Source organism: Cucurbita pepo, chromosome 12 (assembly GCF_057944985.1).
Source record: "Cucurbita pepo subsp. pepo isolate OVF chromosome 12, ASM5794498v1, whole genome shotgun sequence".
Taxonomy (NCBI): domain Eukaryota; kingdom Viridiplantae; phylum Streptophyta; class Magnoliopsida; order Cucurbitales; family Cucurbitaceae; genus Cucurbita; species Cucurbita pepo.
The window spans coordinates 1,056,026-1,072,682 of record NC_141809.1 but is presented as its reverse complement, the minus strand read 5'-3'; the positions used below and the strand labels follow the sequence as shown (position 1 = coordinate 1,072,682).

Here is a 16,657-nt window from a genome sequence, read left to right as displayed (position 1 = left end):
GTGAGATCCCACATCGATTGGAGAGGAGAACGAGTGTCAAAGAGGATGCTGGCCCCAAAGGAGGGTGGATTGTGAGATCTCATATCGGTTGGAGAGAGAAACAAAGCATTCTTTATAAGGGCGTGAAAACCTCTTCCTAACAGACACATTTTAGACTATTTGTTAACGGTAGGCTTCGACTATTACAAACGGTGGTTGGCAAGCATTAGTGCTCAGTTCTTCTCTTGCAAGTATTATTTGGTATTTATCATTTCTCCTTCTACATTTTTGTTTGCAAAAACCAAACAATGAAACTGTGTGGAATAAGTAAGGCTCAAAGGTTGGAATAATAAGCGTCATTTAATTGAGAATGAGTGGGTTAATAACATGAACAAGAGTTGCACAGAACCAGTTGTACCAAGTTGAGAGTGACAAAATAAGTACAAAGCATGGGATCAATGATGCTAAAATGCTGAGAAAGGGAATGCCACTCACTTGAGGTACTTCTTGAACCACACACAAATGTTGAGGAAGCTTTCAAAATCCGATTGCGGCCTGATTCACAGAGAAAATGAATAAGCCTAAAATAGTTTCCTATTTTTCAAATCTTGTAATTGAAAGTGCTCTTTCCTTAACAATCATAAACCAGTCGAAGTGTTACTATAATCTTAAACTTATAACAAATGATCCAAACAAATGTGGAATCAGAAACTATTCATAAAATGAGTTCGGAATATGCGAATGTGAAAGCAGGCAAATGTAGGACCTGTCAATCGGATGCTTATCATCTGGAAACACGATCACCTTCGTTTCAACTCCTTTCTCCTTCAACGCTCGCGCAAACTGCATATTATATATAGCCCATCATATAGTTTTTTTTTTTTTACGTGACTATCAGAAATTCAAAGAGCCAGAAATTGGACGCAAATTTCATGTCATTGTGCAATCATTCTTGGTTATAAACAAGAGCAAGGCAGCATCCATTTTATAGCCACACAAAGAAATCAAAAGGATGTAGAATTTAGTAGAATGTGTTATAACTTACTTGCAATCCATTTGAAAATGGAACACGAAGATCTTTAGCACCCAAAAGAAAAATGGTAGGCGTTTTAACCTGCAAAATCAAAATGAGACAAAGGAAAATATGTAGTTGGTAACACATCCTCGGAAAATATGTGAAACTAAGAGTATAAATATACAGGATAACTTTTAAACTACTGTTTTAAAAAGGAAAAAGAAAATTCCAAAACAGAGTAGTTGGTAAAATAATTCTCCAGATAAAAATATTTTTAACTCTCCAGACAGATATTTTAACTAAAGAAAAGTTATCTTCTAGTTTAGTTTATACCAAATCTCGCCACATTTAGAAAAAGAGAAACAAATTAGTCACTCACAAGACAGGGATCCTCCTAACCTTAGAAGAGCCTTAACTGATATTGATGCAGGGTGAAGCCCTTCAACGAAGGAGGCTTCTTCAATGGAGCCCTCAGAGCTTACATTTTCTCCTTTTTCAATAATATATAAACAAAATCTAGCGATACGTACAATTTGAACTGTTGGGCAAAATCTAGCCACATGAGTTTTATTTTGTTCAACTTTAGTAAGAATTTTAATATTTATTCATACGTACCATTTGATTATCTCGGCTAAATGTGATTATAAGACTGTTGACCATAGCTTTTGTGAGTACTATTTTCTTCCAACCTTAGCGAGAACTTTAAAACATCGCTGTATCAATAAAGTTATAGATGGCTAGCTTTTGATCATACGTACATTTGAGACATGTCGGATAGGAGACATGTTGTATAAGTGGATTAGGTGCTCAGCAGATGGTGCTTCCGTGAAGTAATTTTTTCCCTCCCTTCCATAACATTCCACATAACACCAATCAGGAATATCTGATGTGCCGACCATTAAAGCAAGGTTACACACAGGATTCCTTGCAGCAGCTGCCACAAATCTATCTGGTGCCTGCAGCGTTTAGAAAACATAAGGGATTCAATTTATAAGGAAATTATTTCCTTTTCAAAAGTCAATCTGCCTTCTTGGCAACCAAATGTAATAGGCTTGGATAGTTAATAAGAATAGTTAAGCTGGCCCAAATACTTGTGAATATCAAAGAAAAAAAGAAAAAAAAAAAAATCCATATGAATCCCAAGACATTAATAGGAGTTCAGGATGCTTTTCACAAAGGTGATTTTAAGTGAAGTTCTCTTCTACAAACACTTTAAGAAGTAGAGCCAATCAAGTGTTCCGTTCAAAAGCACCAAGTAAATGAATGCTTCATCGAAAAAGTATTTTAAAATGTTTTTTTAAATACTTCTAAGATTTTGAAAATCAAATCTAACTCGACTTTATGAAAATTAATTTATAGGTAGTGGAATGATGCGAAGTGTGCACCATCATGTTTTCAAGGGTAGCGCTGGAGAAAAATTAGATATAGAAAATATCGTGAAAAGCATCAACAGATGCAAAATCCTCCATAAATCACGCAGAATCTAAATTCCACATAAAACCATCAATCAAACACGGGATTTAATTTCAGAAAATGTGAGCTATAAAAGTGGCGTTAAGTACAAAACCTGGCCAATCAAATGAGTTGTCAAAAAACCTCCATGAGAACCGCCAAGAACTGCAACTTTAGCTGGATTGGCAAGTCCCTGGTCGATAATGTGATCTAATGCGGCAAGTACATCATTGACATCCTGAGAAAAAATATATAAAAGATAAATAAAACATTCTATCCAGTGGCATTCTGAGAAAAACGGTCATCACGATAGAAGTAAAACGAAAATTCACACAAAAAGACTAAGAATAGATAATAAAAAAAAAAAAACTAAATTCATCATTAAAACTAGTACCTGAGACCCAATTTTTCCAGGAAGAGATTGCAATGCGTCCTCACCGAACCCCAATGAACCTCTGAGATACCAAATCAAAGAAGCCAAAGAAATGAAAAAATGCTCGTCACGCAGTGATACAATATCTGATTAATAAAACATAATTTCCATTCACCTCAATCTCACTTTACGGGAAAATGACTTCTTCCAAAGTAGCTCTCAAATAAGCCAATTAAACATTGAATGTGCAATAATTAAACCTAATCAATCGTTTTTGTCCAAAAGATAACGGTAATGCTTAACTGGGGGTTTGAATAATAAAACTCAAGTAGCAAATAAACTTGAGAGAAAGGGAGTTGAGATATAAGCTTCTTATATATCTATGTGCACCACCAACTGAAAGTTGATTAATTTGACTGGACCTGACCTTCATTGAAAAAAATTCCAGGTGCAATTCAACCCAAATCAAGATCCGAGGGAAGAAAATAAACCTACCTATAGTTCACAATCAAAAGATTGAATCCTACGGCAGCGAGAAATGCCAAGGACTTCGAGAAGCTTGATGTTGATGTAGAATGTGGACCGCCATGAAGGTTAACAATAAGTGGTTTCAACTCATTACCTTTGGGTAATGGAGCTACAAAGATAGCTTCAAAAGGTTCACTAGCACCTGAAATGATTTGATTATTCAGTACTATAAGGAAAGAAAGTTTACTAAGTGAACTGAACTAGCAAAAATGGGTTTCATCAGTTTTGAGGTGAAAAAACTTTAGAAGAAACACAATTCACGTCTTCATTTGTGTTTTATAAACTAAAAAATGACCTATGTTTGATAATAAAAATAGACAAAAGGAAACCAACATTACCTCCGGGAAGGTCACCAAAATGCAGGAACTAATGGGGGATATATAGTAAGGACTAGAGATAATTAGCAAGCAGTGACTTTGATATAAATAGAGGGAGTTGGAGATTTTAGAGGGGGAGAATTATTTTAGAGATTGTTCAATGAGAGACTTTGGGATAGCGGATGCCCTCTCAAAAGGCTATTGATGTCTTTGTTATGTTGCAATATTAACAAAGAATTATTATGATAATCAACGGACATTATTAATAAAAATGTAAATAAATCGTTTGTACAGTACCTTTTGTCACGCAGTTGGAAACATCCTTGACTGGAATCTTCAATATACTGAACAAGATATTTGAGAGTAGAGTTCTAGCCTGTATCATCAAGTGTTGGTTTACTTAATCACGAAAGTTTTGGAATGGCCTTCAGGGTATCTTTATTTATAAATAAATAAATAAATAAATAAATAAATAAATAAATAACAATAACCTTCGTAGAGCAATTAAACATAGGATTTAATACATCGACCCAATTCCATACAACATCCTTAGTTTCTGTCTCAATAAGAAAACCATACTTGAGTCCAGGAATAGTCACTGGGCCGCTACGAACTGCAGACAGGTACTTAAAAATGTTAAAAATCAGTTCCATCAAGCAAGCTTATCGTAAAGATCTCATTTCCACATTACCAGCAATAACGTTGTCTCCATCTAGAGCAAGAACATTCCAAGAATAGTCTGTGTGGTCAGGACTGACGCATGAGACTTCACCGCTGTTATTTTCAATAAACAAAATGTCATCAGATAAGAGAACAAAATTTAGCGCAGAATTAACGATAATTTCCTTCAGAATTATGCAGATTGCCTTAAGATATCTATAGAGACAATTGCACTCCTGCTACGCCATATGGTTGTTGTAATAATAGTGTGTCCATCAGAAAACCATGGATTAGCCAGCAAACCATGTGAATAGAGGCCAGGAAAGAGGTCGTCCTCGGCCCAGTGCACCACAGGAACCTTCAAAATTTTATTTTAAAAATTTGTTAAGAAAAATAACTTGTAAATAAACAAGAAAACTTCAAAGCACGTCTTACTTGGTAATTAAAACGTCATCTAATTGAGCAATAATGCAATGCCTCTCTCTCTCTTTTTTTTTTTTTTTTTTTTGGGGGGGGGGGTAAGAAAACTGAACTTTCATTGAGAGTGACAGAATGTACAAGGACAAACAAAAAAAAACAGCCTCACACAAAATGAACTCTTATACATTTTAGTGATTCTCATGCAAAAAAATTGAATGTGTTTTAGTTCATAATACTTGAGCATTTGAGTCCAACACGTGGGAATTTCAACCACTAACTTCTTTGGTCAAGAGTATACGTCTTAATCAGTTGAGTTATGCTTAGGTTGATATGATGCTTAAGCTTTTAAGATACAATATTTTATGTTGGAAGTATTCTTGATAGCCAAGCTAACATATCAATTTTCTTAATGGTTGAACATCTTAACAAAAAATTGGAAATTTAAAGACAATATTTTATATGTATTTCATTCTCAAAGCACCCACACATGTGCGACACCTATTTGACACATGCCCTAATATTTGTAACATGTACAGTTACACCATCACACAGAAGAAACTAGTTCAAAGAAAATCAATTGGCCAACGGATTTTCACGTTAATTATTAATTTTATATTTAGAAAAGAAAAGGGCATGCAAGACCTCACCACATCAACAATATTTTCACTAAAACTAAGTTTCCCATCTCTAGGCCAGTCGATTCTGTGAAGAGAATTTGTCGCGGAATGGGCGCCAGTGTTCACAGAGGAGTGTGCAGATAAAAATACAAGTGACTTTCCATCTGGGCTGGAAGACATTAACATTCATAAATCAGTTACGATGCTACTGCTCATCTTCTGCGTTAGTGAATAGACATGCCAATAAAATAGAGGTTCCATGATAATCGATGAACAATTAAGAGTAATTAGAAAAATTGATCGATGGGAAGTATGTACACATCAAATAAAATGGTCTAAATTGATGCCATAAGCATGAAATACCTTCTAAAGCAACAATATAGATGTAATTAAAAAGAGGAATATGATTAAATGACATACAGCCTTAACCTGTTATTTAACTCAACAGCCTTAACCTGTTATTTATCTATTAAAACACGCTTGATATTCCCTAATGTAACAAATATAATTTTTAAAATCACAACACAAAAAAAGTTGCGTCATGCTCACTAGGGTTGTAAAGAGTTCTGGAACTAGAAACGCATGCAAACAGTTGAACAGAAATAGAGTACGATTTTAGCCTCTGCTAATTATATATATCAAAGTGGCCTGTAGCCTTATATTTTTCATTCAAATTTGAAGAAGAATTTACAGAAGTTAAGTTATAAGGTACTGTATTAGATGTGGATGCTAGTAAAAAAGAGGAAAAAGAAGAATAATTTAAGCAAACAAACAACAGAAGGCAATGAGATAAAAATGTACCTGAACCGAGGAGAGAAGGCACTGCTTATGTTCTGAGTTAGATTATAGATGGGAAAATCCTCTTTTGATTCATCTCTGGACAACATTGAAAGATTTAGAATGTTCCGACTGAAATGATATTAGAAAAAATCCATCATCAGGAGAAGAGAAAATGTATAACGCACTTGAGTTTATGTTCATTGACTTCTGATCCAAACTCCGGGGCCTTAACTGCATATAATGCACAAGGCCGATTATAACAGTAGATCATACCAAGTTTTCGAGGCTCTGGTGACCATCCAACAAAAACCAAATATTGATGCTCGCCAATAGATGGAGCCCATACAACTTGACCCAAACTCAAAGAATGCTCGATTATTTTCACATGCTTTACCTCTCCACTGTTAAAGAACAAAAAAAGAATACTTAACGAAGTTTTCAAAATTTAAAAATGTACCTTATTTTGTCAATATGAAAACAGGAAACAGTTGAACCACACCTGTCAATATTGATGACAAAGAGAGCAGGCTGCCTTTTACCTGCATAAGCTTCCCCCCATTCTTCCTTAAAATCCCCTTGACCTTTCCAATTGGTAGAATCCTTATCTGTTGAGCAACCTTTTTGATATCCAGAAAGAGTAAACGTTGGTTTGGAGGGAGAAGGTTCCTCCGCAATATAAGCAATGTAAGTTTCATTTGAGTTCCAAGAGATTCCCTCGAACCTATAATATAAAAAAAAAATAGAAATTCACATCTAGTGGTCGATGATCCTGAGATACAAACTATTTACGAAAAACAACCAGCCATATACCATTATAACTCAGTTCTTGCTACTTCTGATATTACAGATGCTATAGAGCCACTCACCAACAAAATTAGTACATGTTGATGAATAACTTCTATCCAGGGAAGTGTAAATAAAGAATATCGCTTTTTTTTTCTCTCCTTTATTTTAAGAGACAAGAGTATGAAAATGATAATTACAAAGTCTACGTTGATTTAACATAAAATTCACAATTAAAAAGATGTATAACCGAGTCATTACCATCCATCAGTATATATTGAGCCATGAACAGATTGGGGGATGTGAAACTCCTTTTCAAGTTGACCTGCACTCCAAATTTCCAATTGAACTGGAGAATCATTTTCAGGATTACGAACTGCAAGAAATTTTGAGCCTGCTGGCGATGGCACAATTGTAGAGATTCCAATCATTTCAACAGGGAATGGCGTCCATTTAAAGTTTACTTCACTGTCGTCATTTCCCTCGGAAATGTGAGCTGACAAAGTATATTTTCTCTTCTTATTTGCTAGAAGATTTGCTTGGCTAATTGAAAACGTTACCACGGAGTCTCCTGTTCAAAATGTCGGGTTGAAATAGAACTAACATGGCCAGGCACATAACTTTGTGACAAAAGGCACAACCGCACACATGTGGAAAATGCACTAGCAAAAACAATAGAAATCATACCACTATCAGACTTAAATGTCCATGCCTTATCAAAGTTAGGAATTTTTGTGAATTCTTCAAGTAATTTGGACTGTTCTACATATTCTTCCTCAGTTGCTGGATCAATCCCAGATGGAAACTCCTCAACAACTGCACTTATCTTTGAACCGTCCATGGCCAAGGCAGTTGACAGTTTTCTACTGCAACATTAATTCCGCAAACAACGATGACAATGTTAAAGAAAATAATAAAGAAGTTTTAAGCAACCAAGATAGGCACACGAATCACTGATTTACCAAATTTTCAGATTCTATAAAATTGACACACCCGACTTCTTTCTTTCTCTGCCCGACAAGTTCATCAATCAGTGAATTACATGTGCATTTTACAAAACTGACCGAATGAAGTAGAATCACTTTGATAATTCGTTGAAACTTGGCATGGTATCAAAGCTTTTATCTACAAGCCCAATCAACCCCTTACTCACAAAAAGAAAACCATGTGAACTTCCTTCTAATCGAACCTCAAAAGACCCACAGCTCACATTCGTAACCATTCAACCAATGCACAAACAAACTGAATTACATCATCATTTCAGATTGTAATTTTTAATTAGCATCTATAACAATTCTGAGGGTTACATTTCATCAACTTCTCAACTTATACCAGATTGATCAATAGCTTCAAACACAAGCTCAATTAAATTATCGGTCTGCTAGAATATCAGATTTTTTTACAGCAGAACATCCGTTTTCAACCATTATTTTCCCATCCATATCTGATAATTGAATTTTTTTTTACATAACTACATTAGTAATGAAAACCGATCAATCAAAGTGGACATGCAAAGCAAATTCATCGAAACTACACCAAATAAAAGTCAACAAATAACTCAACAATGGATCGAGGTTTAACCACCAGAGAGCAGTAATTCGAAACTTATGTTAGTTTCTTTCAGTGGATTTTCGGATTAAAAAATGCTTGTAACAAGAACAAAAGCATTACACAAAGGAAACAAAGAAGAAACTCTACAGAATTTGACGGCAAAAGGCAACATAGCGATAAGAAATGAGAGAGAGGGAGCTTACGAGAAGAGGCAGGTAGCTCTGAGAAATTGAGAGCTCTGAGAATGAGGAGCAGTAGCAGCAGTGGCGAAGAGGGGAAGACGAAGGAAGTTGATCCGACCAATGGAGTAAGTGCCAGCCAACGCCATCAGATTAAGATTCCACCGCCGCAAATTTTTTTGCTTTTTTTTTTTTAATTAGTAATAAGCCCACTTTCATTAGGCCCACTATAATAATGGGCTTTATCCGTACTTTCACGGCCCAATTTTAATTCCTAGCCCAAAATAAAAAGCCCGGAATTGGCCCAACGTCCTTTTATTTAAAAAAAATTAAAAAAAAACAAATCTCTACTAATTTATCTAGAAGTTTTTATTTTTTTATTATTTATTTATTTATTTATGAAGAGGGTAATTGTTTTTTTTTTTTTTTTTGGATTTTAGTGAATTGGTAATGTAGTTCGCGGAGAGAATACTAATCAATGAAAATATCATACACTTTTTTTAAATCATAAGGTCACGAGAGCTTATGTTTAAAGTAGACAATATCATATCATTGTGAAAATTCATTATTCCCTTGAGCCTCGAAGGTGTAGCCCATAATGAAGATCCGTGGTATAGAGCAATAGTGCTATATGTCACAGTCATGTTCGTCGCCTGCATGCCCATATCATGTCAAACCCTTTATTTGATTTCATGTTGTACTGTGTAAGTATTGTATTTTCTGTTTGTATGATTATTCAGCAAAATTATGTATAGGCCTACTAGACCTAAATCGCCTCAAAACCTTCTGTCTTCCTCCCTTTCATTTCAGCTGGTGTAATAGACCCGTCACCCCTAATCATGATGTGGGGGCTGAAGCCCATCTTTCTTTCTCTCTTTCTCTTTTTGTGCCATTTGATTATAGCCACGGAATGTGCTTGTTGCAGGTGTATAACCATCAAAAATAGTAATCTCCTATACTTACTTAAGGGATTCACTTCAATTGCTGTTTCTGTCTATTACTGCTTTCCATTAGCTGTTTCTGTTTTTTAGTAGTACAATATGTCCATTACGTAAACATTCCATTACGTCCTAGCTTGAAATTCGTTCTCTCATAGGAAGTCTTATCAAGCCACTATAGGGGATGCGACTAGTTGTCAATTCTTCCAACCTTTTTCCTTTTTTTGTTATATAACGACTTTCAAACTTTATTTCAACCTTGCTTTCAAACTCTCTTTAAAAAATCTCTATGGCCCGTTTTCTAAAACCTTCTTCTCAAGATGGGATTAGAAGCTTGAACATACGTTGTACAGCTGTAGGCAACACGAATCCAAATTGACTTGACTCACTTGAGGTTAAGAGTGAACGTTACACAATCGACTCAAAGAGATAAGATACAAAACATCAGGGGACAAACAAGAATGAAAAGGTTGTTGGCCCCAAAAGCAGGAAGAGGAGACAACAACAAAAGTTCAATCAATTGCATTCAAAAGCAAGTGGCTCACTCCCATCAATCAAATACTCATTTCGGTTCCCAATATTGACTCTCCTCCTAAAGGAATCAATCATATTTTTCTTCACTAATTTGCCCCTTCTTTTCTTTTAATATTTCTTTCTCCTCTATTTTAAATAAAAAAATTAATTTTTTAAAAATTACGAACTTTAAAATAACTCCATTTAAAAAAAAAATAAACGTAGAAATATTATGGGGCGAACCCAATTTCAATAGATTTTTCATAGTAATCCCTATCTCAATTCTATGTGCCGTATTTCATTTTAAAATTTTATAAAGCTTAATTCATCCATCCAATAAATAAATATAAATTGTATGTATAATAATTTTACTAAATTACGCAACTATTTTCGTATAACAAAATAAAAAATTCATATTTACTATCGAATTAAAATTTTAAAAATTAAATAAATACATTATAAACTTAATTCTTTTTAATTTTTATTAATACATTTTATCATTTTTTTTTTCTTAAAAAGATAATTATAATAATTTATACGAAAAGAAAATTACCAAGAAAATAAATTAAATAATTAAGATAAAATATATTTAAACAAAGACTAACCACACAATAATATTATATTCAAACAAACGCCGTAATCATCAAGCAAACATTAATTTATTCGAAAATGAAGAGTCTTCGGTATATAATATTTACAATTTCATTTCCGCAACAAAATTTATTCTACAAAAATTTCATCGAATTCTCACCCAAAAAAAAAAAAAAAGGTATTTACTCCGGCGAGAGTTCCTTTTCCGTCGCCGGAAAATTTCCCCGACGGATCAGATTTTCTTTTCCGAGAAACCAAACAGAAATTTTCCCGAGAAAATCAGTTTTTTTTTTTCCAGAAAGCCTTGCTGGGATTGATTTTTCATACATCACAACCGTCCGATCCTTTCATGATTCTCATCCTCTTACAAGATGAAATGAACATTCTGTAATTTCATGAAACAGAGCAAAAATTATAAACAAATTCGCAATAGAGATTTAAATTTTTTGAAGAACATTAGAACTTAGAACTTACTGCCATGGAACATCGCCGACGAGCATCCAATCCCCGTCTTTATCTTCATATGTTAGCGAAAAATCAGATCCCTTATACCCTTCCCTCTCAGAGTACTGACCTGTGGTACCAAATTTCATTACCTTAGAACATTATTTCATCTCAGAAATCATTTAAAAGTTGAAGAACTTCAGGAGTTTTCTTACCGATGGTGAACTTGAACATGTCTTCCAAGGCCTTGAGAAGTTCTGGGTAGCCTTTGTAGAGACCCAAATCGATCTTCCTCAAATAAGGAGCGCCATCCATACTCACTTTCACGAAGAATCCTCCGCCGTAGTCCGCCGCCGTCGCCGTCGCTGGTTTCTTCATCTGAAGAGTATTTTTCCGGAAAGATCTAACCGGCGGCCACCCAACAACCTGAGCCCTGCAAAACCCACATCAGAAAACACAAATTTAGAACAGAAAACACAAAAACAAAGCAAATAACACAAAGATTTTGACGAATCATCACTCACTTTGGGGGAGGAGCAGAGTCATTCTGTAAATTTCTCTTGTTATTAGTTTTAAGCCCGGATGAGTTCTCCGGGGAGTCGTCTGTTTCAGTGGCGATTCCGGGAAGTCCGAGACGAAGCTCGGTGGCTTCGAGGTTGAGATCGGTCTGAAACGCAGGCTTGGATTCCATTTGTTTCTGGGTTTGGGAAGGAGGAAGAAGAAGAGAAAAGGGGGTTTTGCTGGTTTGTTCTTCCGGTGAGGAGTGAAATCTTATAGATAAGGAGGTGAGGAAAACAGGGGATTGGGATGGGATTGTCGGTGGAAAAGGGGGCAGAGTGAGGGCAAAGGGAAGACGGAGGGAGGGGACAGAGGAGGGACAAGAAAAGCCGCCCAAATGGAAGAGAAAGGGAAGAAATTTAGTGGTTGTGGGAACGCAAACGGGAGCGGAGCGTAGATATTAAGGGACAAACAATGCCATGTGATGTGGGGGCCGCCAATTCTCATCACGCCCATGCGCCCCATTGCCATTCAAGTTGGGTGTACCCGTGTATGCCTTTGCCTTTGAGCCTTTGAGCCTTTGAACGTGTGGGCTGTGGTTGTAGGGTATGTGACCCCATAACCCTACCTAACTATAACCATCCGAATAAACTCTCTCTCAACTAGCAGTGAGCTTGAGCTATTACAGATGGTATTATCAATCACTGAACGGTGTGTCAACAACAACGCTGGCCCCTGAGAAGGATGGATTGTGAGATCCCATATTGGTTGAACAGGGGAACGAAACATTCGTTATAAGGGTGTGGAAACCTCTCCCTATAGAATACGTTTTAAAATCGTGAGAGTAACAGCAGTACGTAACGGGCCAAAGTTGACACTATCGGTTAGCGGTGGGCTTGGGTTATTACAAATGGTATCAGAGCTAGACATTGAACCATGCGAGGCACTGGTTGGAGTAGGGCTATATCTTCTCTATATTAGATGTGTTTTGACGACGATATGTAACCGGCCAAATGGAACAATCTCCTCTATTTATAGCTTGACACGTCAACATTTTAAAAATAAACGAGTACTTTAGTGTTGCTTAATTTGTAATTTTTATTTCAAGAGAAGGGTAAATTTGTAATTGACTTAACAAAGAAAAATGTCTAGAGTTGACTATGTCAAAAATAGTATTGACTAACTAGGGTTACTTTTTGATAAATGGGAAAGGTATAAAAATAACCAAACAAATATGGATTTGGGAGGGACAAAAAAATGAGTAACTATTTTAATCCATAAACAAATTTAACAATAGTTTTAACATTTATATTAATTTCATATTATATTATATAATTGAATAGGCTAGATTCAAAGTATTTGGACTCAAATGGAACAGAGTATCAAAACGTCAAAGTAGAGTATCAAAACGTCAAGTCGAAACCCTAAACGAGCCTTGAACCATATAAGCTCTACGATGAGGTATCTATGGAGCCCACCAAGTCGTTGATCAAGGATAAGGTTGAGGTCGGCCAATTTGTACACTTTCAATACAATAAAATAAAAAGCTCATAGGGCACCATATTAGAAGTTCAAACTATGTGATTGAGCTACGAGATCACCCAAATGACACCTTCGATATCCAAGGATCGCAGACCGATCGTAAAACCCTGTTTAATAAGTGGAATACATTAGCTATCAGCATGACATAATAGTGATTAGGTGAATAAATCGAGAACTTAAAGAGCTCAAATTCAAAGAATAGGAGAAACCCTAGATAGATACGTCATTTCAAATTCATAGCTGAAATTATTTCAATAATATGAAATGATGCGTCATCCTATGAATATTTTAATTATATGAAAAAAATTGTTACATAACAAAATTTGTGGACTAGAGCGTGACGATTAAAAAAACACTAAGATCTTACTATAAAACCGAATGTAGTATTTAAAAAACATAAAAATATTACATGTTTTTTTTTCTATACAAGTGAAGCGTGGACGTAGTCGTAGTCGTGGTAGAGGTCGTGGTCGTAGGTGTGCCCCACCGTGTCCATTGGTTGGTTCGTAAATCAAAATCACGAACCTACTGGGCCCATCTCAATTTTCCTTTTTTCTTTTCAATCTTCATTATTTGCCTTTAATGCTCCCCTCCTTCCACGTTTTCAAATCTCGATCGAATCTCGTATTTCTACAACTATTTGATATTAGAGACGTTTACGAGCCTAGCGAGAATGGAGAAGACTTTCATGTCTCCATCCTCGCCTTCTATTTCAATTTTTATCTTTGAAAAAATGTTCGGTTGTTTTCACGAGATTAGGGTGAAGATTTTCTACAGAGAATTTGCTGGAATTGAATTCTCTGTTTAAACAAGAAATCTCTCTACTCCATTATCCATTCTCTTCCCGGTTTAAATAAAACTTTTTCATATTGTTCGAGACAAATTCTTATAGGATCTTGGTCCAGTGGTTTAAATGAACATATCTACGTATCATTATTTATTACTACAAATCTTGAGCATAGCTCGTTCCAATCTTGAGATTACGTCCAATGTTTTGCATCGATAGGTTCTACTACGATGAAGACTACAAAATATCCCTTAAACTCGCACCACAAATCTTTCTCGAATAACCTAATACGAACTATTTACTTTTCGATATCGTAACTCAATCTCGTGAAATTAACTCTACCAATTGACGTGGGCCAAAGCCCAAAACAAAATAAGCTTCAACTTTTCAAAATTATCTTTTCAATTAAAATCAATTCACTTTAATTTATATAAAAAAAAAATGTGAAACATGTGTTCGAGATTGATTTTTCGAATTAAATAATTCGAAATGAAAAGGGTTTGCTTTGAACGATAAGAGTAGGTAACCTAATCTCTATGTTTTTATTTTTATCGTCAATACCTTAGTGTAGATTCGGTATAATTTTTTGTTCTCGATTCGACACCTAATGACTCAACATTCCCTTTATTTATTTTTATTAAAAATGAAGACTATCCTCATAGATCAACACGAGTGATTCTAACATACTTTTATATCCACTCGAATAAACATATTAACGACTCGTAACACATTTTTTGGGACAAGATTAATTGTAATGTGCACAGTTTCCAAAAAAAAGAACAGCTTTATTATGAAACACGATGGAATGTTACATTATTTGCCTCAAAAGAAACAAAAAAAACAACCCAAAGTTTTGCCAGTACCATCTGAACCTGTTTTTATTTATTATTACCATTTACCCCTCGTGGTAGATTTTTGTCATTATGGCAAAACCTACAAAATAAATAAATAAATAAATAAATAAAAACAACCCCCAAAATTCGTAAAGTTTAATAATATATGTGTGAAAACAACCTGACAGAATAAAATCCTGTCCTTTTAATTTTGTTTTCCACCTCATTTTTATATCCAATGAATTTATTACCATTGGGTAGGTTAAATTACAAATTTACCCCTTGAACTTAATTAAGTTTTAAAAGTCATTTATAAAGTATTTAAATTTATCTAATAAAGATCCTGACTTTGGTGAATTTTTTAAAATATCTAACTATATCTATTTAATAGAATTTAGAGCTTTAACGAACAATTTTAAATTGTTTAAATTTATTAAACTTAAAATTGAAAATTCGAGATGTTGACTTTTATAATGAATTTTTTGTCTAGTAAATAAACACGAGAATCATCGCTTCAAAAAAGCATAGAGAATATGTGATTAAATTACAGATTTACCCGTGAACGTTTTTCATTAAAAAAAAAATGTATTTACCAAGTTTTAATAGATCAGTATATTTTTCAAAGTATCTATCCATTCGAGAAGGTTTAACTTCAAGTCTCACCTCGATGGGAGAGAAAATGAAATATTTCTTAAAAGGGTTGGAAGTCTATCCATAACAGACGAGTTTTAAAATAGACACGGCGATACGTAACGGACTAAAGTGGACAATATCTGGGTAGCGGTGGGTTTGGGCTGTTACGCTTAGAAACGTATTAGACACTCGAGAAAATCTTATCTCAAAACGAGGTGTGGTGAGAAAGGGGAAGGCTTGTGATAAGATAAGGAAATCAACTACAAGGGAAGTAAGATTCGAATTACCTTGTCGATCTAATATTTCAAGGCAAGAACATTGTTTGAGATTCGAATCACTCCACAAGCAAGATCGATCATGTCTAGCTTGAATGATTCTTGTTGATCAAATATCTCAAACACTTATTTGAGATTCGAATCACTCCACAAGCAAGATTGATCATGTCGAGCTTGAATGATTCTACATGCAACCTAAACTACGTAGAATTGCAAAGAAACTTAGTCATTGGCTAAAGAAAGCACAAATGTTTCTTTTAGTATATTTTCAAGTCTGCTTACAAATACAACTTACATGGTTTTATATAGCCTCAAAATGAAACTACTAAAGACATTCCAACCGTTGTAACATTATGTAATTGTAACCTAAAGTAAATTAAAAGTCTTAAAATACAATAATGAAATACAATAACTCTAAATTGCAACATCTTTTAATAATTTTGACAACATTTTCTTCACATCTTTATTGAAGTATATTGTATGATTGATGTCTGTTGGCAATCTATGAATGGAGAGGAAGAAGAGGCTGAAGAGGGGAGGAGATAGCGATGGGCGAGCAATGGAATCAGATTTCGGGTCAATTGTTGCTGGAATTTCCAGGTTGGATACGATATGACAACTGGGTCGCCCTTTGAAATTTGAGTCATAATCATACTTCTACCACTGTTTGGTGTCCGAGAAAATATGCCACTTTTTTTTCCTTTTCATTTTCTTTCTGGGATTCCTTTTTCTTTTCTTTTCTTTTTGGTGTTGGCTTTCCTAGAAGCATCATGGCCTCCTCCACTTGGGTCTTTCCTGGATTCACTTGCTTCCCTTAACCACTGCCATTTCTCATGCGTTTCGATTCAAAGTTTGTTCTAACGCTTAAATCGTTAAGTTATACCGAATAATGATGTTTTAGTTTTATTTCTGTAAGAACGTTAAGATGTAACAATCTAAGTCTACTATT

At 34.9% G+C, this 16,657-nt stretch overlaps 2 protein-coding genes across 4 annotated transcripts; both read right to left on the bottom strand.

Moving 5' to 3' along the window:
• Positions 1-320: 320 nt before the first annotated feature.
• On the bottom strand, positions 321-8,820 carry AARE (acylaminoacyl-peptidase-like protein). 3 transcript variants are annotated; one of them, XM_023692493.2, is made up of 18 exons: positions 8,679-8,820; positions 7,612-7,790; positions 7,186-7,495; positions 6,641-6,862; positions 6,327-6,542; positions 6,163-6,237; positions 5,392-5,530; positions 4,531-4,682; positions 4,356-4,438; positions 4,156-4,277; positions 3,962-4,040; positions 3,315-3,489; positions 2,841-2,901; positions 2,562-2,684; positions 1,753-1,950; positions 1,025-1,093; positions 746-822; positions 321-534 (listed from the first exon to the last, which is right to left on the bottom strand). In XM_023692493.2, exons 1-18 carry the CDS (start codon positions 8,801-8,803, stop codon positions 471-473), a joined length of 2,469 nt encoding a protein of 822 aa, XP_023548261.2. In that variant the 5' UTR covers positions 8,804-8,820; the 3' UTR covers positions 321-470. The 3 variants fall into 3 exon arrangements, with proteins under 3 accessions (XP_023548261.2, XP_086985399.1, XP_086985398.1); XM_087129273.1 differs by lacking the exon at positions 8,679-8,820 and adding an exon at positions 7,887-7,903; XM_087129272.1 differs by lacking the exon at positions 6,327-6,542 and having other exon boundaries at positions 6,163-6,270; positions 6,599-6,862.
• Positions 8,821-10,748: 1,928 nt separating this feature from the next.
• On the bottom strand, positions 10,749-12,073 carry LOC111806343 (auxin-induced protein 22B). Its single transcript, XM_023691606.2, has 4 exons — positions 11,665-12,073; positions 11,356-11,573; positions 11,171-11,270; positions 10,749-11,081 (listed from the first exon to the last, which is right to left on the bottom strand). Exons 1-4 carry the CDS (start codon positions 11,829-11,831, stop codon positions 11,018-11,020), a joined length of 549 nt encoding a protein of 182 aa, XP_023547374.1. The 5' UTR covers positions 11,832-12,073; the 3' UTR covers positions 10,749-11,017.
• Positions 12,074-16,657: the final 4,584 nt, after the last annotated feature.